The 20,401-nt window shown below is 41.7% G+C and overlaps 1 protein-coding gene across 4 annotated transcripts in view; it reads left to right on the forward strand.

The window, feature by feature from the left end:
- Positions 1-20,401, forward strand: part of epha7 (eph receptor A7) — a 99,237-nt gene that overhangs the window by 24,693 nt on the left and 54,143 nt on the right. For all 4 annotated transcript variants that reach the window (XM_023952731.2, XM_023952729.2, XM_023952730.2 and 1 more), the window contains exons 4-5: positions 1,193-1,348; positions 11,397-11,732. In XM_023952731.2, the coding sequence (XP_023808499.1) occupies positions 1,193-1,348; positions 11,397-11,732 (492 nt within the window). The remainder of the gene's footprint in view (positions 1-1,192; positions 1,349-11,396; positions 11,733-20,401) is intronic.

Raw genomic sequence — 20,401 nt, forward strand, 5'->3', positions numbered from 1 at the left:
TATTTAGCATTTGCCAGAAACTTTAAGCATTCCTTTTTGTCTGATTTGGTTCTTCTCTTGTGGTTGAGGAGTCTAGAGGTCTACTCACAGCACATCAGTTGGACGGTTCCAGAGTCCACCTGTCCGTCAATTAGCTTGTTTGGTTGCTGCAATCTTTTGTTTAGCTTTTTAATGGTCATTTTTATCTTTAACATGATTTGCTTTGAGTGATTTGTTGGTGTGATTCGCACTTCAGGGGTATAGTATTTTACCTTAAATACCCCAATTACTACAATCAAATTTGTGTAACCCTTGTTAGGCACTTTAACATTGGGAGTTGGGTCATCTAGACCCACTAGAACCTTTTTTCTTCAATGATTTGTGATCTTCACTGGTGTCCATGGATTACCGTACATGAAATCTTTCCACCTTTATCCACCTTTGTCATGGTAGGAAGAACACGTCAATAGAAGGATCGGGTCATCTGGACCCCATAGGATAGCACACAGGATAAAATATTCCTTGTTGTGTCTCTGCTGATGTAAATAAATCTGTAAAACACTCTATATTCAGTCTTGTCTGGATGACACAAGCTGACAAAATCAGTAGTTATAAGTGTTTTATTTTTTCTTAATTTGTATTTTAGCCTCTACAACTACAATAGCTCCTTGTCCTGTAAATTGCACTTAGTTAAGTCAAGGGGCTTTACTACCTAATTGTTCCTCATGTTTTAATCCAGCTTTGGTTACCAGGAACACATTCTTAAAGGTGATTTGAGAAAAGTCTTATCACACGTTTGGAGTCATTTTTTCGAAGGCAGTTTTGATGATGGCGTTTTGTTTTAACATTGAACATGCTGATGGATTTCCTAACAGGGTGGCAGTGATCAGAAGTTAGGTCAGTCCAAATTAAATTCATCTGCAGCTGCTATTGTTCTTTATAAGCACCTATTTTTGTTCTTGTCAATGTTTTCCATCATTATCTTCTATTCCTGTTACTGTTGATTGAAGCAGTAACAAAAGCAAATGAAAGCGATCACCTCAGGCTCGGGAGTATTAGTCTTGATGCTTTTTTCTCAAGCGAAACATTTGCAGGTTAATCAGAACTCTTAAGTGTTTTTTAATTGCTATTGAAACTAAATGCTGGTGAAAATAGCAAACCAGATGCCTGACAGAAGTATTTTTTACTTATTTTGTTTTCCTTTTCCCCACAGCTTGTGGTCGTGGTTTCTACAAGTCTTCCTCCCAGGACCTGCAGTGCTCTCGCTGCCCAGCACACAGCTTCAACGACCGGGAAGGTTCCTGGCGCTGCGATTGCGAGGACGGCTACTACCGCGCGCTTTCTGATCCTCCGTCTGTGGCGTGCACAAGTAAGTCTGCCATGCTGCCGGGTAAACATGTGAGGGGAAAAAACAAGCCACTCCAGACCGGTTTAGTCATCCGGCAGTGGCCTCATGGAGGCCCAGATGTGCTCCTGAGCGTTCCTCTGCTTCCCGGTGTGTCATCATAATTAGGCTTGCAGGCTCGGGTGTCTGTTTTCTGTTTTTGCTGGTTGCTAATGATGAGAAGAGCAATTTGCCATTTCCCGTCTGAAAGATTGCAATTTGAGTCAGCAGTGGCAGCCTACGCAGCAGCCTAGCTTTGTCCCGGCCTGTGGAACAGGCCAGTGACAGCCATTGATGGCTTATTTACACAGGATGGGGGGTTTGGTCTGCATGGCTTGGGCTTGTTTGCTTCCAAAGACCTTTCTTAAACATGTTTATTTCAAAAGGCTGCTGGTTTATTTATTGTTACTTAGTTGTCAGCTACTGTTCACCTGCTTTATCTCTGCAGGCAAACAGGAGCCCTAAAGCCAAATGTGTGCAGCTTCTCTCTCCTCCTGATGCATCGCAGGACCCTGTTTTTTTTGTCAAACCCAGTTGTGTCTCTCAAGGACTTCTTTAAAATATTTCATTTTTTTCAAAATGCTGATAGTGCATGCATGCATATGCAGGAAGTGTGCAGTCATGACTTGTGCTTCTTCTTCTCACAAAGTAGGCCAAGTCAGAATTCCTGATGTGCTTGCGACTGCAGGAAATGTTACGCAAGGAAAATTGTTCGATTTTGAGGCGTTCTAGCTTGTCTTTGCACCACATCAGCAAACCAAAGAGAAAGCGTCACCAGTCAGAGCTTGAGCTGGAGCCTTTAAATTCCACATTACAATGTTTTTGGGTTTCTTTTTTATGTTTTGTCATTTCATGATTCACTTATTTTCTGAATAAAATTCACATGTTGAAAAAAGCCAACTTAAGACTGAAGAAAGCTCAAGTCCCTGGAAAATCCCATCATTTCAAACATTGCTTACTAGGTGATGATATTGCCTGACCAAGTTGGGGTAAAAGCACAAAAAAGAACATTGCTTAGAACCACAAATGTTTTTTTTTCTTATTCAGTAATCAGTGTCTTTGCTTCTTCACTACGCCTTGTTCATTCTGTTACAAGTTTTTAAACTCTTTAATTATTTTTGCACCTTTAATTATACCAAAGACTGTTTATTAGCTTCTTGCAGTTGTTTTACTTACATCATTTACTTCCGTTAGTTTACTTTGGTTCTCCCCCAAGTAATCCAAGAATCAGTTTTCACAGCTGTCGCATCACCTCAGTATATTCATGACATTTATGTGAAAGACATGTGATTGATGTAGTGTATACATTCTATACTAGTAGGTAAGAGTATAAAGGAGTATAATTGTCTTGTTGTCATACGGTGCTCTTCTTAAGGTTTGTACTGAACCTCAATATCTTCAACAGTTCTTTACAGAAAATTTAGTAGATAAAAATGTCCATTTCCAACTGTAGATAGCTATACACTGATCCACATCATTTAAAATAACCCTAAAACAGTTTATTTTTCTTTAACAGGGATTTAAAATCTCCATGATTAAATGTGAACGTGGCTTCTTTTTATTTTCAATTTCTGTTTCTCACCTGTCCAAGTACCGACTTGGAAGAGTTGTCTGAATTTCAGTCACAGTTTTCTAAAAATGTTCATACAAATATGTCAACTACCAACAGTGTAGGGCCAATTGATACAGGACCTGCAGCAGCTGCTGAAGGCTGTGCTGGTCTCTGTTTGGATGTTGGCATCAGCTCAAGGGTTTGCAGTTATTACTTCATTATTGTTACCTCTATTTCTGTTCCTTTTCCTTTATTTTGTGGGTATTTTAAGGTTAAGATATTGCTTAGCAAAGTTTGCCATCTGGCATTTGAGATCTTCTGGCTGTAGGGCTTTTTTTCATGCGGGTTCTGATTGCGTTGCTTCTACTTGCAGGTTCCCGCAGTCATGCAGTCATGACATTATGCTGATGATATTTCATGTTCAATCATTTCTTGGCACAATGTTTCCAAAATCCAAAAAAAAAAGAAACAGCTAAACTTGCCTGGAGTTAAAGCAGTGCTTCCAGCATTGTTACACGCCATCTAAAGGCCTTCTGGTTGCATTAACATCTGTATCTCAGCAGGAATATTAGGAAAGAAGACAAGAGCTTTACTATTTGCGTTTCACTTTAATACTCTGTTTCATTGCAAAGTAAATATTTCTTTTCACTCAGCTTTGCATTTGCTAACTGAGCTAAGGACCAAACATTCTTGCAAACGTTTCCTTACAAATCACGTCTTTTTGTGGATAATTTGTCCTTCCTACATAGAATATGCTGAACAGAATCTCTGCCGAGACAGTAAAGGAAAAAGTTTGACATCTTCCTTAAGAGTAATGTTGTGTGACTGACTCACTGCTGCCCAGATGTTCCCTTTAAGCAATCATTTAACACGTCTTGGACTAAAGTGATTCACCATATGCATAGCACTAATGAAATACTGTGGGCCACACCCTTCAGTGACCTCAGTTTGAGCATGTTTAGGCAGCTCCTCAGCCTTTATTTTTCCTGCTTTACTTAAATCCCCATAAGTTCCTATCAGTGTCTGCCAGAGAGGAGGGCATAACTCAAGCTGAGCAAACGTGAGGCCAGCCTCTGACAACAAGCTACCAATCTCGATATAGCGCAGTGGCAACCATCAAGATCTTGCTCGAAAAGACAGCTCCATTACTCACTTCTTTAACCATCCTAATCGGATGTTAACGCTTCACTCCAGCAACCCCCACCAATCAAGGGCGGCGCTCGCACACGGCGCTTAGAGCAGGAGAAAGTTTCTCTTCTCGCTGTGTCCTCTGGCTGTTCCCCCATGGGTAATCACCTTGGCCAAGTTGTGCAGTAATTACTGAAGTTGCCTAATGCATACTTTCCATTATTCATTTTCATTAAGTTTGGGCTACACTTAATGACCCCACACCATTATATGTAAATATGTATTTTCAATGTCGCTATGCTCATCAGTCACCCAGCACAGCTTTTTGCAGTGTTTTCCCAGTTCTCGAGTAAATTAAGTCAGCGTGATCAATAGTCACCGTGATTTCCTTTTGTCGTGGCTTATTCAGCAAAAGTAGGAACACCGAATGAATTTGCGCTGCCTGAAGGAACTTGATTGACACATTTCTTTTGAAGCAGAGCGGTGTAGAGCTACCAAATCCAAGGGCCTGGGAAATCCGTGCGAGGGATCTGTGGCACACACAGATTAAGGATGTGTCTTACCAGGATTACATCCAGAGAAAACGAGATGAAGATGTAACATGGACACATGAAAAGGCAAATCCATCCTGAATAAAGATGAGGGAGGACGTTCCAAAACACATAAAATAAAATAAAGCCCCAAATACATGGTTTCCCAAGTGGCATGTGTTGAGAGGGGGCGGCGGGAATAGATGCTTTTGTTTGTTCAGTGTTTGCCTTTCTTATGCAAATAAACAGTGAGAAGAGGAGAATTGGTGGACCGCCATTAGGAGGTATTTTCCTCAGAGGAAAGGCGCAGGCTGGAGCTGTTGACAGGCTGGGGAGTGGGGCATCAATCATGCGACAGCTGGGAGCGGCGCTGGGGCGAGCCACGGGCTGAAAGGGTATTTGTGAGCAGTCATCTGCGCCACCCACCCCCCTTTGCCGCACCCCCAAAAAAATGTGCAGCCTCAACAAGTTGACGCCCATCTGAGGCTCGATCTGGCTTCCAAGATAGCGGACATATTTGGGCCTCGTGGGCTAACTTTGGAACCAGTGACTCGGTTACGACCCTGGCAAATGCTTTATGGGACAGATGTGGCACAAAGGTCACGGGCTGGGTCTAACCATGGTTGTCATTTTAGGTGTCAAATGAGGCTATCTGACAATTTTACTGGCTAAATGTAAAGATTTTTTTTCTTTTAAGTTAATCAGTGCAACAACATCCAAAGACAAAAAAAAGGACTGGGTCAGAAATGCTGTTATTGGGTTGGTTAGGGCCACACAAGAACTACTACTGTATAGGTCAAGTGTTTGAGTAATTTCTGTTTCATCTTGAATCTTTAGAATATTCTTTTTGGGTCAAATCAATGGAAATCAGGTAAGTTTAGTAAAAGACTTAGTTCAACTTCAGTTCCATCCAGTCAGTTTTAGTGCCATCCTGTCCAATCTGAAAATCTTTCTCTTCTACAGAAAATATGTAGTTTTTTTTTTTTTTTTTTTTTTGACAGCTAAACGTTGTATTATGTTTCATTAAAATACATTAACTATAAAAGAAAACTGTCTCATAGTTTAATGATAGATTTTCTCTGTTTTGGTTTGATGTATGTCACTGAGTTGTGGGTTTGTGTTCTGGTTTTAGAATTTTTCCATTCTGAAATCTTTAGGTCACAGAATTATTTTAGGGGGATGGAAGAATGGATTTTATGCGAGAGAATGATAAAACAAATTGTGGAAATGGGATCTGAAGGTGATCAAATGTCTTTGGAGAGGCTTATCCCGTGGTTGTGATTGGGCAGTTATTTGCTTTGGAGATGTGCAGATTTGCATGGAATGCAATGCAGATTTGATAATGCAGTGGAATTCCTGTTGCCACTGTCCTTGTTTTGGTAGTGTACATGTAAATTCAATGTAAATCATAGCTAGTGTGTGTGTCCATGCTGTAATCAGATGAGGCCATGCAAATAAAGCCAGTTGGCTCTGAAATTAATCACAAATGGCACCATGTGTCTGGATGTCCTCCGCCCTCAGAAGCTTTGTTTTTCAAAGAATTCAGTTTTAATACAAATTACCTTTTTTTTGTGTTCGTTTTTCTGTTCAACTTAGCTCGTAATCATTTTCCCTTTACTTTAAGGTAGATATTAAAGGGCCTTTACAACGTTAATGATCTGCACATTTTTGCTGGAGCTTCTCCGTTTGAGGAAACATCTAACACTGTATGGTGTTAAGGAACTCATTGGTTTATTATTTCACTAATACATTTTACAGTATGTGAACTGTATCAGATCCATATGAATATCTTAAAAACCTAAATATTTGTAATGTATTTCTCAACAAATATGTCTAAATGTCTAAATCATGTAAATTCAAAACTAAAAACAAATTGATCCAGCCTCTGGTGAATCCAATCAAATCGATTCTGGAAATTATTGGTGATACCCAGCCCTAGTAATAATTATAATTAAAAGACTAATGAGGAAGCTCTGAAAATGGATCGAAAAATGGTTGGAGTGGGACTTTAAACTTCCTGATGTTTGGCTTTTTTATGACATTCCTTGTCATCATATTTGGAATTTGGTATTTGCTACTCTGGCATTTTTTTTCAGACTTGTAAGCTGTGGCCTGTGCATAGTGATTGTTTTATAGACACAATTGGTCATTAGGAGCTCATGAAGCCTCAAAAAAACAATTAGATTTCTCTTGACATCAACAATTTCAGCTGTTCTGGCAGTTTTTGCAGTCATTTAAGCTTCTCTTTGAGCTTTCAAACGCTCAGCAAATATGTGTATTGTCTCTAGTTACGGTCCAAACTAAGCTTGGCATTTTTATTTGTTAATTCCACTCCATATGCCAATATACATTCTCCAAAGACTGAGGCTTAAGTGGATTCCAGTTTGCAGCATGCATTGTGTACGATTAGCAAATCCAATATTAAATCCGGTGTGGTATTGAGGTAGCATTGATGCTACAGCTCTTGCGGTAACAGCAGCCGGAGGCGCCTCGTCTCTGAGCTCCTTTCCCTTCCTGCTCGTCTTCCCTTTTAGGTTCTGCTGCCGCCACATCATTAGAGCTGAGGTCACGGGGTCACAACTCACATTTGTAGAGTAAGGATTACCTCATGGGTGATTTGAATACCACTCACCCCTGCTGCCCCTCTTCCCACCGGTCCCCAATTAGAAGCCTGTCAGCTAATAGGCAGCCGAGGGTTAAGTTAGCCTAAAGAACCTCTCAAGGCTGATAAGCAGCAGATTCTTCCTTCCGTAAGGCTGGATTTACTCAAGTCTCACAACTGTGCAGAGTGGAGACTGGCTTTGAAACATGACCTAAAGATGATGTGCTGTAATGTTTCCCATAGTGGGCATTTTTCGTGATTATTAGTCTAACTCCTAGCCGTTTCATCACAGCATTAAAGTCTAAAAAATCCAGGTTTCTGTTTGGAGCCTGTATCATGTCACCATGCTACTTTTGCATGCACAGATTCTTTGAGTACATAAAAACACACAACCTGTGCCCCTCTCCGCCTTTCCTTTGGTTAAGGTGGAAGAGCTGGAAGTAAGCTTCCGAGTGATTGAAACATTTCAGACTGTGCAGGCTCTGATAGGCTAATCCGTGAAATGAAACTTGGCTGGGAGGAGGGTGAGGGAGCGAACACCAAAAGATTAGACAGAGTGGGGGAGTCAGGGGCGGGGAACAGCAGAGGGAGAAGCCCTTGAGCCGGTAGGATGAGGAGACGGTGGATTCCTTGGGATGGGCTATAAATCTGTGCTGCAGGTGGAGTTTGGGCTGGAGGGGTTTCCTATTCCGGAGTCCAGACGCAGTACAGTCTGAGATTCAAAGAGGCGCCACGGGTGGAGGAAGCAGAAAGAGAGCTGAACTTCAAACAAAAAGCTCACATGATGTGTCAATTTTACATGCAGAAGGCTGCATATCTTCTCATGAATGGCCACCGTCAAAAGCACGTCTGCAGCATTGCTCAGTGCCTTCATCTTCCTCTATGACTCATGTCTGTCCAGTACTGATTTATTAAAGAAGAAAACATCCAACTTACTTTCATGTATGTGGGATCCACTACGTGCAGACTCAGCCACTTGTTTGAAAATTTGCAGAGCGCTGTGTCTCAGTTTGGTAAAGCGAAGCAAGCAGGGACGTGTCATTCTGCATTTTCATTTCAAATCCAACTTTTACATATTCACTTCAATCTAATCATAGATTATTAGTTCATTTGCCAGGAGTCCTGGGAAACCCAATCCATGTTGTCTTGGCGTGGATGCGCCGGAAAAAAATGGATGATGGTCTGAATGGCTGGTCTCTGAATGTGGTGTAGGGAGGGCGGAGCTTGCAGCTCATGCATCTCTGGCTGGGCTTGCGTTGAGTTAGCGTGTATCTCAGGATGAGTGTTAGGCTAGAATCGCTGGTCGTGTTGGCGGTGGTTCTTCTCCACTTCACCTGCCAGAGGTCGCTCTTTCAGTTATCAGTCTGCATGAATATGGATGCTTGAGTCTTAGTTCAAAACGAGCAAAACAACCAAGTGCAGTTTTAATGAGGCAGAATATTGCAAAAGCAGTTTGGGCATTATGTAAATGTACAAATTACTTTGTCTAAGTTGATGTGACAAATATAATGAATGGCAATGTTCCTCCCTTGAATATAACCTCAAAAGCTTACCTCAGAAAGGTTCTTCAATTGCTCATAAACAAAGAGCACAAGTCATTTGGAGGAGTTTATTAATGTCAACATCTGTGCTGTAAAAGCCAGCAGCCAGAGATGGGAAAAGATGAAAACAGCAATTTGTTATTTATCCTTTTACGAGATGAGCTAATCTCTTTGTCATAATGTGAACATTGACAGTCAAACGGTCTGTGGACCTGTGAACGTCGGAGGCCGTAGAGCTGGCTGTTGTTGCCTGTCAAAATGTGGCAGTGAAATAGAACTCAGGTTGAAACTGAGTTCATAAATTTAATAGATAATAGAGATTACAAAAACCAAATCATCATGGAAAAATAATTACTTTATTTATACAATGTTAGATCTCTAAGGAAACCAGTGCATCCGCTGTCTGGAACTGGGGCACTTGCATGTTTTGGTGTGTTTTTATTGTCTGTGTCATCTATTTAACTGGCTCTGCAGCCGCGCCTCTGTCATTTACACACCAGCTGCAGATTTTATGCTGTTAATTACATTTAAAAATAGGCTCCAGCCCATCTGGATGAATCACCAGCATTGTGTGCATGCATCAGAACAGAGGGGTATTGTGACAAAAGAGGCAGACCCATCTAGATCTGCTTCCAACAGAAGGTGCATTTTAAATTGCATTTAATGTCTTGAAAAGTTTACTTGCAGTAACATGAAAAAAATACATGAAAGAGCTAATAACACATCCAAATAAAAACACAAAAGAGGCTTCTATCATGGAGTGTTTGGGCTGCTTTTCTTTCTGTGTGCTCTAACAGCTTTTCTCTGGCCTCATTCTTATAGCTGCTTGGAAAGGTTAAAAAGCCTCGATGAACTACACATTGTCTGTCCAGCTCTAAATACCAGACAACAAAAAATGAGCACTTTCAGGTGAACACATGGAAGCATAAAAAAACCAGATTGCTAAAACTGGAACAGAATATCCTTCACTGAAATGTGTGAAATGATAACGTCTGCATCTGTTTAGAGTAATAACATCCTCACAATCTTTAAAAACAACACTAATTATTAGCAGACAAAATTCTCTGATCATAATACGATTTTTTGATTCACTATTCAGATGATTGTGCAAACAACAGAATTACTACTTTTGGATGATAGTTATCTAATATAAAAAAAAATCCAATCAGTCCTTTTGGATTTCTACCCTATAAAAAGATGTATACTCAATAGCCACTTTATTAGGTCCACCTTGCTAGTTTGGGTGGACCACCTTTTGACTTCAGAACTGTCTTAATCCTTAGTGGCAGAGATTCAACAAGGTTCTGGAAAGATTCCTCAGAGAGTTTAGTCCATATTGACATGACAGCATCACACAGTTGCTGCAGATTTGTCGGCTGTACATCCATGATGCTGATTCCTGTTCCACCACATCCCAATGTTTTATTGTGTTGAGATCTGGTGACTGTGGAGCCATTTGAGTCCAGTGAACTCATTGTTATGTTCAAGAAACCAGTCTGAGGTGATTCCAGCTTAATGACACGGCGCCTTATCCTGCTGGAAGTAGCCATCAGAAGATGGAACACTGTGTTCAGAAAGGGAAGGACATGGTCAGTAACAATAGGCTGTGGCGTTGGAACATGCACAACTGGTATTAAGGGACCCAAAGTGAACCAAGAAAATATCCCCCACGCCTTTGAACCATAATGCCGTAACATTAATAAAAGTACGTTTAGAAGATCCTCTTGCATATTACCGAGCTGACATATCTATGTATGTATGTAGCCAGTCGGCGGAACTCATTTCCTCTTCCGGTATTTCAAACTACTGCGCATGTGCAAATGATTTATTCCGACCGAAAGTGTGACCCATGTGAACGTTTGTTATAATCGGAAAAAGTTTTTCTGGGCCCCATGTATATGGTTGAATTCTCATCCGACCATTGATCCGATGAAGATATTTTGCACAGGTAACCACGGCTTATGGTGTCGACTCGCAGCGTGGCGGTGGACGATGGTATTGTCCATCGACACAACCCCATCGTAGGCGGCTCAGTCAGCCCATGGAGTCAAAATGTTCATGTGTTTATTGTTTCTATGGCATGGTGTGTGCAACAGTTCGTAGCAAACAGTTGCACAGTATGTAAGGGTAAGTAAGGGTAATGGAGGCAGATTGTACAGATTCTTTTTTTAAACCCCCTAAATCCTTCAGACTGTTTGTGCTGTTCAAGTGATAAGTGCGCCCTACCTGCACGGTGGTTCGGCGTAGCATCAGAGTGTATTTTGTGTGGGTGTCCTACAGGAGTTCTACGGGCTCTTACGAATCACGTGCACATTATCATTTTCTTTGCTTTTAGGTAAATTCACCAGTTTAGTCTGAAAGAGGAAAGTAATGGCATACATTTAAAACATTCGAACTAAAAACCAACTGATCCTTGAATGTCTCTGCTCCTTAACATTAAAACTGACACACGATCTAACTCTGATCTTGTTTCCCACTGCTGCACAAACTCAGTGGATCTGCAGCTTTTTTTTTTAGTTTGTTTCTTTTCTCTGAGTCTTATTATCATTGAGTGTCAGAGTTTGGCTCCAGGGCTGGAGCTAGCATCTCGTGTGCCTTTCATTTTCTTTTCAGAGAAGAGGAAATCCAGTCCACACACTCTCAGTTGTCTGATTCTCGTGTCCTCTGCTTGCTCTGACAGGACCTCCCTCAGCGCCACAGAACTTGGTCTACAACATCAACCAGACCGCTGTCACTCTGGAGTGGAGCCCGCCTGCTGACACCGGTGGGCGTAATGACGTCACCTACCGGGTCATTTGCAGGCGCTGCAGCTGGGAGCCTGAGGAATGTGTAGCGTGTGGCCCCAATGTGGGATACTCACCAGCTCAGTCGGGATTAGTGGAGACATACGTGATGGTCACGGACCTCCTCGCCCACGCCAATTACACCTTTGAGGTGGAGGCGGTGAATGGAGTAACAGACCTGAGCCGCACGCAGAGGCTGTTTGCAGCAGTCCGCATTGCTACAGGCCAAGCAGGTAAAGACTCTCACAGCAAGCTCCTCAATGATGACAGTGTGTGAGCAGTGCAGTGCTATAATATGGTAAAGTGGAACATTGGAATTAGGATTGATGCTGATACAAATGCAAAGCTTACGCACTTAAAGACTCTCTGGTGTACAGAGGGGATACACTTATTTGGACATGAGTGTTCACGTTATCATCTAGGATATGAACAACCAGATTTCTCTGAAGGTTTACACACAAACAAAATATTGTTTCATTTATTCTGGAATCATGTTTTGAAGATCAACTTACATTTTTTAGGGTATGATGTTTAAAAGCCTCAGATCAGAAAGTCCTTGAGAACTTTCCAGATGGGAACCAATGATTCCCTATTTACAAAAAAGAGGATACTGTCATACGATCCATAATTTCTGCTATGCATATTAGCCAGATTCATTTAATATGAATATGAGCAATGCAGTGGCACACATTATTAGCTAAGCAGTGATGCAGAATGCCAGTAGTACAGACAGAAGTGGTGCTGCGTCTGCAGCTCCGTCTCGGGGGAATTAGCTGTAATTAAAACGCCGTGTTTTGTGGTGACAAACTTCGGAGCCTTTTTTTATTCATTATTTTTATGGATCTCCACAACAAGATTCCTCTTTCATGCTTGAGCATCCATGAAACACAGTTGGCCCAAAAGGCTGTGCTCTGACTTAGGTGATTAAAAAGAAGGCTGCAGGGAGTGTGTTGAAGCATTAGTGAGATGCTTAACTTCAGAGTCTGGTTAACGACCCCTCGCCTTTGTAGTCAGCTGGTCATCATCATGATTGCTGTCTGCTTTTTTTGTGGAAGTCCCTTTCAGTCTTTGGTTGTTTTACAAGTGCCAGCTATTTATTTATTTTTAAGTTTTGTGGTAAAGGGTAAATGGAAATGAGCACACTAAATGAATCTGGCTGAAAAATTGTGCTGGAGGCGAGGAGGTTATGTATTTTTCGCTGCTCCGTCCAGGACAGAAAAATGAGTTGGAACGGGCCACGAGGGCTGGTTGCACAGCCAAGGACGCTCAGATGTCAGGAGGAGGACCTGCAGAACATGAGCAGAAGTGAAACAATTAGGACATGCTCTCTCAGAGTCAGCTCTAATTATAGGTGGCATGTTGACAACACATAATTAACCAGATAACCTGCTGGAATATTAAACCGTTACCTGTCCTGATGCTGTCAGATATGCTGTTTATCATTTTCAGGGAACTAGCAATTTTCATGAATTTGATGCTCATTTTTATTAAGCTTGAATGTTTTACATTTTTAAATGTTTCTATTGAGAGATAAATCCTTTCATATACTTTGTGGTTGTATGGAAAAGAGCTTAAAAACTCAATAATTCCCTTAAAAATGGAGGCTGGAGTTCAACAATAAAAACAAAAACAAACATTAAATGTGCAAACCAAACAACGCCAGTGTTGTGTTTGAAGCACGTTGTTGAGAATGCGTTTTGCTGGATGGAATGGAGGCTTTCTTCACCTCTCACTGGAAGCATAAGCAGCTGGGATGAGAACCAGCACCCTCAAGTCTGAGGGCACAATGTTCAGCCTGAAAGGGTGGAATGCCACCTCCAGATTGAAGACGAATCACTGCCACAGGTGGAAAATCTCTGAGGATTGTGTTTCCAAGTGAATGAAAGATTGGGTTTGAGATGAACTGATTGATTGATAACACCTGTAGCATTGAGGGCCTTTTGCTTTCCTGCTGAGGAGCTGAGTTGGAGCTTACCAGAGGGGTGTGGTCTCCTCTTAGAGATGATAAACGCAGACATGCAGGAGGAACTCTAGAGCTACTACTACTCTACATCGACAAGAAGCAGTTGAGGAAGTTGAAACATTTAGCAAGAAGGCCAGAGGAGAACCAGGACTGGTTTTGTCTATTGGCTTGAAGGGTCAGGAAAGTTTGCTGTCATGTGACCCAAACCAAAGACAAGAAAGATAATAGACGGGTGGATGCTATTAAGAAATGCAAGAAAACTCAAGAGAGTAATAGGTTGACCGAACAAAATAATTTCTATTAGACTTTTTGATAATTTTGAAGGTAAGCAAGTATTAAAAAGTTACTGTTTCTTAGAGTTTGGTGCTTCGTTAACATTTGGAACTCTAATGAGGCTTGTTCAGGGTTAGAAGACGGTTGATTCTGATGGGATTCATAAGTTTTAATTCAACAAACTGCAAAAGCCTCTTATTTTCCAACATTAGGTCAGAACACATCGAGGATCATCTCTGGTCTTTCATTTTGATGTCCTCCTCACTGTGTCCCATTTGGTCAGAGCGTAAGAAAACTCTTCTGGATGCTGGTTTATGGATTTGTAGTAAAACTGCACTGTCCCCATTGACAGAACACAACATGTTAGTGTTTGGTTATGCAGTGCAAGGTTATAAAGCATGACACATGGACCTCGTGGATTCATTTCAAAACCATTAACTCAACCTAATGCTGTGTAATTAAAAGCTTTCCAAAAAATAAAAACGTTGGAAGGACTTGCATGCGGGACCCCTCATTAGAGAATGAGCACATTGTTAAAGCGTTTTGAGGACATCATTCAGAATTGATTAACCTTTGCATGGCGAGGCTCTTGAGACTCCTTTTACTGAAAGAACTTAAAGAAAAAAGTGGAACTGTCTCTGGCTCCTCCACACATCTTCATCTGACGGGCATTCACACAAACTCATGGTAGGGAGAGAGTAAAAATCTGATGAGGAATTCACGCTTCTCCTAATTGGAGCAATCCAAATGAGTGGACCCAGGTTAGAGCAGCTCAAGCTGCAGAGTGCTTATTGTTTCCTGAAACCTAATTACCTCTTAGTGCCTTCGTAAATGACTTAAAGTAGAAGCTGCGAGTCCATAAGCTCCATTTCTGCAGCTTTATCTTAAAGGTTATTGAAAATCATTGGTGCTGGTTCTGTTCTATGTTAGATGTTAAGAGGACGCTTCAATCAGTCCTCCATTGTGAATCCAGCCAACAAAGATGCTCCCTGCCTCAGTTTTTCTCAAGCACACTTGTAAACAAGGCCTTTTGTTCTTTCTGCACGCTAGTGAGTGCTCACGGAATCAACGCCCATTCAAGGGAAGCTTGAAAAATCGGAGTTAAGTAGATCACAGAAACAGGAAAAGGAATCGGTTTGGGAAAGTCTGCAGGACCTGTGTTTGCCGGCACGTGTAGGACTTCTTCAGCCAGAGGGGACGGAGTTTGAGAAGTTTGTGTGCAAATCCGTCTGCAGTGGAAACGACACAAGTGCAAATTGATTTTAATGTTGACTGGTGGTGTTAGTCCATGGCAAACAAAGGTTTGCTTCATGGCTGAGACTGGAAGCCAGACTGAAATGCAGCTTCAGTCCGTCTTGGATGAAAGTGAGTTTATGTTAATCAGTTTGCTCTAAGCAGTTGGGACGCATCGATTCACTTTCCCAATGATTTGGTTTATTGGTGTAACAGACAGTTTGGTTTTAAACTGAGGATTGTGGCTTCCTTAGTAAGTGGTGACTATGTTTACATGCATGACAGTCTGAAGGACACTGTCTCTCCAGTCTGCAGACTGGAAACATGAATTACAGCAAAAAGAACAACTAAATGCACACCTGTTTATCCTAAAATCCCTTAATAAAAATGTAATGTGTTGAAATCCATTTAGCAATTCTGCAGTGGTGGACTTCTGGTTGGAAGAAAATAATGCATCGGCTGCAAGTGACCTTTTATTTAAAAGAAAATGTTGTTTATCCAGAACATAGCAGAAATGTTTACATGGTAACTCTTTGTGTAAGTTTCCAGTTTTTCAATGAAGAGAATGTACAGATACATTAAATATTTGTTAGTGTTCTTTATTCTTTCACATCTCTTCTCTGAAGATCTCAGATTGATTTGACTGGGAGCCAAAAAGGAGTTTTTTTGATATTGTGAATATGTTATTCTAAAGTGTGTGGTGTTATTGTTATCAGCCATGATATTTAGTTTTTCCTCACAGATAAAGTTCCATGTTTGGAGTCTGATCCTGCATGTGCTTCTCATTCATTTGCTGTGACCTTGCTGTATAGTTTTGAAAACTTTCCTGTTTGCTCATTCAGATAAATGATGGGAATTATGTCCAAACTGAGCTTAACATTGTATCAGTTTTTGCCTAAACTTATTTAATTTTCATACGTTTTCATTCATAGATTTGGAGACATCCTCTTCTGTGTTTGTTTAGCCGCTGAGGTACCTGAGGCTTTCCTTTTCAGCCATTGCTTGCTTCATTTGTTTTGCACCGTTGTATGAATGTAGCAGGATGTAACAGCCCCCCCCCACCCCAACAATTCATGCTTAAACATTCAATGAGAACAAGAAGCTGTTCCCTTCAGTGGATCTGAGTGTGAGGGAGAAACGCAGCGCAGTGGCACATGAGCAGAAGCTAAGCGTCCTGCTTTGATGTGAAGAGCCTCAGTGCCTCTGCATTCCGTGAGATGCAAATCTTCCTGTTTGTTGGGCGTCCCACAGCATTTTCCTGTGGAAGATGGCAGAAAATGCAGCACGACTTGATGATCATTTTGGGAACAACGCCTGCTAAATTAAACCAACGTCTTAAATGTCCACTTCATGGACACGCGATCAGCCCTAATGGCTTTTTTTGTGTGCATGTGTGAAAGTAACACTCGGGGAACAATTGTGCCATTGATTTGTTCCCTTCTTGGCTCTAATCTTCCATGGTGGCCTTAAACAGAGGGATTGATTGATACTGAGGAGTCCCAGCTGACCAACGCCGCCAGTGTCCTTCTCTAAGTAAGCGGATCCTCTTTTGTAGCATTTGTCCCGGGTTTACGTTACCTGAGAGCCCCCCACCCCCTTTCATGCAGGCTGTAATTTGATGAGAGCCGGCCAAAGCAGTAAGAGTCAACAGCTGCAATAAAACTGCGGTGGTCTCGGAGCAGCGGCTCGGAGCACTTAACCTGTAGCTTTTCTGTAAATGGCTGCTGATTTGTCTGTCACCCAATCCGTCAGCAATGAATAATTTTCATGGAAGGTGCACCTTAATTACTTTCCCATTTAAATGGCATTATCGGGGCCTATCTAGGTAATTAATCTCGCCAAGTATCCTGTTTCAACCTTTTATTGCAGGCAGACGAGCTCCCTAAATCCCCCCGAATCTGCCGTGCTTGAACGAGTCCTTCCTCGCGGAAGCTGGCGTCGCATCTTTTCCTTTCACGCCGTCTCTTCTGCAGCCTGTGGACAGCGGCCTCTTTGGGTGCAGGCAGCCTGACAGAGCAGCCGGCTGTTTCAACGCCTTGGAACAGACGCAGCCAGGCCCATCCATGCTGGCTGGAAGACAAGGACGGATCTCGGCCAGTTCACGTTTACTGGTCTTGTCCAGAAGCCTCTGATTATTTTTGTCGATGTGCAGCACCTGCATTCTTTGTCTTTATGGAGACAAATCTCTTCTGTTGGATTCTGCATCCATTCAACACGTCTGCGAGTCGTGCTGCCGTCTGACACCTTCCTTCATTTGAGGAGACACACTGAAGTTCATTTTCATGCGGTCCAGCATACGTCTTCCAGCTGTCTCCATACACTGCGGGAAAAGTGTTGAACCAATCCTGGGCGCCTGCTCCTTATGAACCCATTCAGAAACTTCACTCAGGGTCAGCTTTCATGGATTTGCAGAGGGAGAACATAGTAGCTATAAGAAGCCCTCTGCTGGACTGGCCAGCATCCAGATCCTGAACACGTGCGTCAAAGAGGTTGTAAGGCTGCGTGCATACCATTTGTAAGTGGTCAGAGCTGGTTTGAAAGGAAGAAAAGCTGTTTTTTTTTTTTTTTTTAAGAAGACCACTCAAAGGGGCAGCACAACTTAAGTTAACTATCAGAAACCACACAGTGTGCAGAAAAAGAAAGTGTTTATTTTCAAAGAAAAGAAAAGTTCCTGACAATTGGAAGACAGCCCCTTCCTGTTTGGATCAACAGGTTCCAAAGCGGCAAATGCGGGCAAAGCTTTTGTTTATTGTCAGATGATTACTTAACCTAAAAAAACTGAAATCCAGTCACTGCAGATTATCTTTGAAGGCTCAAAAATATATTTGATTGACATGTAACTATCAGCTTCTGCTGTTGCTGTCTGTTGGGTATAAGCTGTTTTAAAGATCACTCTTTAAATTGATTTTTGCACATTTTTGGTGAAACCTTTCTCCCAAATGACTCTACCTAAACGATGCTCCTCCTCTCTTTTGGGCTGAGCTTTGGCTGCTCCATATTTCTGACGTTTCCCTCATATTTCCAGAAAATCACTGCATTAACTGCATGAGACAAACAGTGGCTGATGACTGCTGCGGAAACATTTACAGCATGCGCGTGTGATGATTTCATCACACAAGAGTAGTGTGCTATAATTTTGGGACCGTCTGTTTTTTTCTGACCTTAAGAATAGAAGTGGAAAGGTGAAAGTAAGGAAGGCTCCGGGATAAATTCAGCTGTTTGAGCATGCAGACATAATCAGTGCTATAGTATTTGTTTTTGCTCCAGTCTACATTAAAAAGGGAGACTGTGTTTGAAAAGGAGGAGCTTTAAACACAGTGAAGCTTCTGTGTGTGTGGAATGGGCTCAGTCTAATTGTGTAGTTTTGTCTCACAGCCCTCTCAGTCGCTGTTTCCTCTGATCTGTTGACTTTGCTGTTGTTTGCACAGCGCTGTGGGGGGCACACTGCACCTGTAGTTTCATTACAGACTATTTGTTTTACAGATTTGATCAATTAAAGCAAGGTTTTCATTTGCATGCTAATAAATATGCAGGGGTATTTCCACACAGTCAAGGCCACTGTTTTCCAGGATTTCAGGTTTGTCCCACATGAGTAGCATCTGTTTGTCAGGCCACTTCACTTTGACTGCAATAAATCTTTTTTTTTTTCTGGTGCACCAGTGTTGCCGCTATGAAAGTGGTTTTCTTGTCTCTGGTGAACATCTGGTGAAATTACTTAGACGCTCGCTCTGACCTTGTTCCTTTGGTTTCTTGAAATGTTGAAATCCTGGTAGAACAGTGTGAAATCGTTGGTGAAGACATTTGTTTGATTTTCTTTTGACCTACTTGGTGTTTTTCAAGTCATTGTTGTGATATTTGGATCACACTTGACTCTTATTTTTACTTTCGTCAATTAAACTTGCTTTCCTCAGACGGCTTTGTGTTTATCTCTGGCTCCGTCTGTGTTTGGATGCGGAGTGAGCGTTTTCACAGAGAGACATTTCATTTTGGAAGCATCGGAGAAGTTGTAAAGTTCCGATGTGTCTGGCTCAGCTGGGAATATGTGGAAGTTGAAAAGGGAGCGCTGCTTTGCATTCGACTTCACCCTATAGGCGGTGTTCCCCCAAAGCAGACGTGCCTTTAATTATTCAGACCTCTGCAAAGCAGCAGAGAGGTTGGAGCAGTAAGCTTTTCATTTTTATTATTTGGCAGAAAGTCTACTGTTCGTCTTCTATACTGCACCTTTCTCAGATGACTGCTGCCGTCATTTATCAACTCAACCATAGATTATCCATTGCTGCTGCTGAGCATTCATCAATGTTTTCCTGATGTTATCCTGGAGTGTTTGTGCTTCATGATATTTTAAAGTCGTCTGCAAACAAAGTCACACTGCACGAGCAGAGCAGGAAGTTCAGTCCCGAACAATATTTGCCCAGACTGTGTTGCATGTTTACCGGCTGGCGACATGTTGGCCGAGTGAAAGGACACTCAAGGGCTGTGTGCAAAAGTGTCTTTGAGTGCTCTCCTCATGCACAAACAGCACAGAAAACAAAGGACAACCATGAAAATGCTCTTCCTCTGCCTTGGTCGTTGGTTGTAAACGTCCCAGTAGAATGCCATGGGTCTTTGTTCTCTCGGTCACTCGTTCATTTTCTGCCATATTTGAAACATTTTTGATGGTTAAGTTGTTTGACAGGCTTTGCAGACAGCAGCCAATGACCCGAGCAAAGAAAAGCATGTCCTATCATCAGCATGGTCTTTGCTGGGACAAAGAAAAAGAAAACCTCAAACATCTTTCCAAATGCTGTTTGTTGTCCTTCCAAATAATTCAATTTCCACTGTAACCTGATACTGTAGCTAAACTGAAGGGAGCCCTTATTTTGACTTAGAAACTGTGGGGACGACTTGGCCAAATGTTCCTTCTAACGACCCAAAGCCTAACAAAGTGGCAAAAAATAACAGTGTAGAAGTTTTTGTTCCATTTTTGTATAATAATGACACAATCTCACATAAACAATCATTCATTTCCCAAACGCGCTTAAAGGGCCTATATCATTCTTTTCTTAAGCCTTTCAGAGTAAATAATATCCATATATTGATTATATTGTTTTGCCTTATTGCCCTATGGTTTCGCAGGAGGATTTTGAACTTGATTCTCAACTGGGAGCCAGTGAAGTGAAACTAACACAGGAGTGATGTGATCTCTTCTGCTAGTTCCTGCTAACAATCTAGCTGCTGCGTTCTGAACAAGATGGAATGTTTAGGACAAGCTGCTAACGAAGAGTTACAGTAATCCAGCCTAGACGTAACAAATGCATGGATGACTTTTTCAGCATCACTTTTAGATAAAATATTTCTGAACTTAGCTAAATTGCGCAGGTGAAAAATGCAGTTTTACATGGCTGTGATATGTGAGCCTTAAATGATAAATCCTGGTCAAATAAAACCCCAAGG

This window comes from Oryzias latipes, chromosome 24, assembly GCF_053564925.1.
Source record: "Oryzias latipes strain Hd-rR chromosome 24, Olatipes_Hd-rR_3.1".
Lineage (NCBI taxonomy): Eukaryota > Metazoa > Chordata > Actinopteri > Beloniformes > Adrianichthyidae > Oryzias > Oryzias latipes.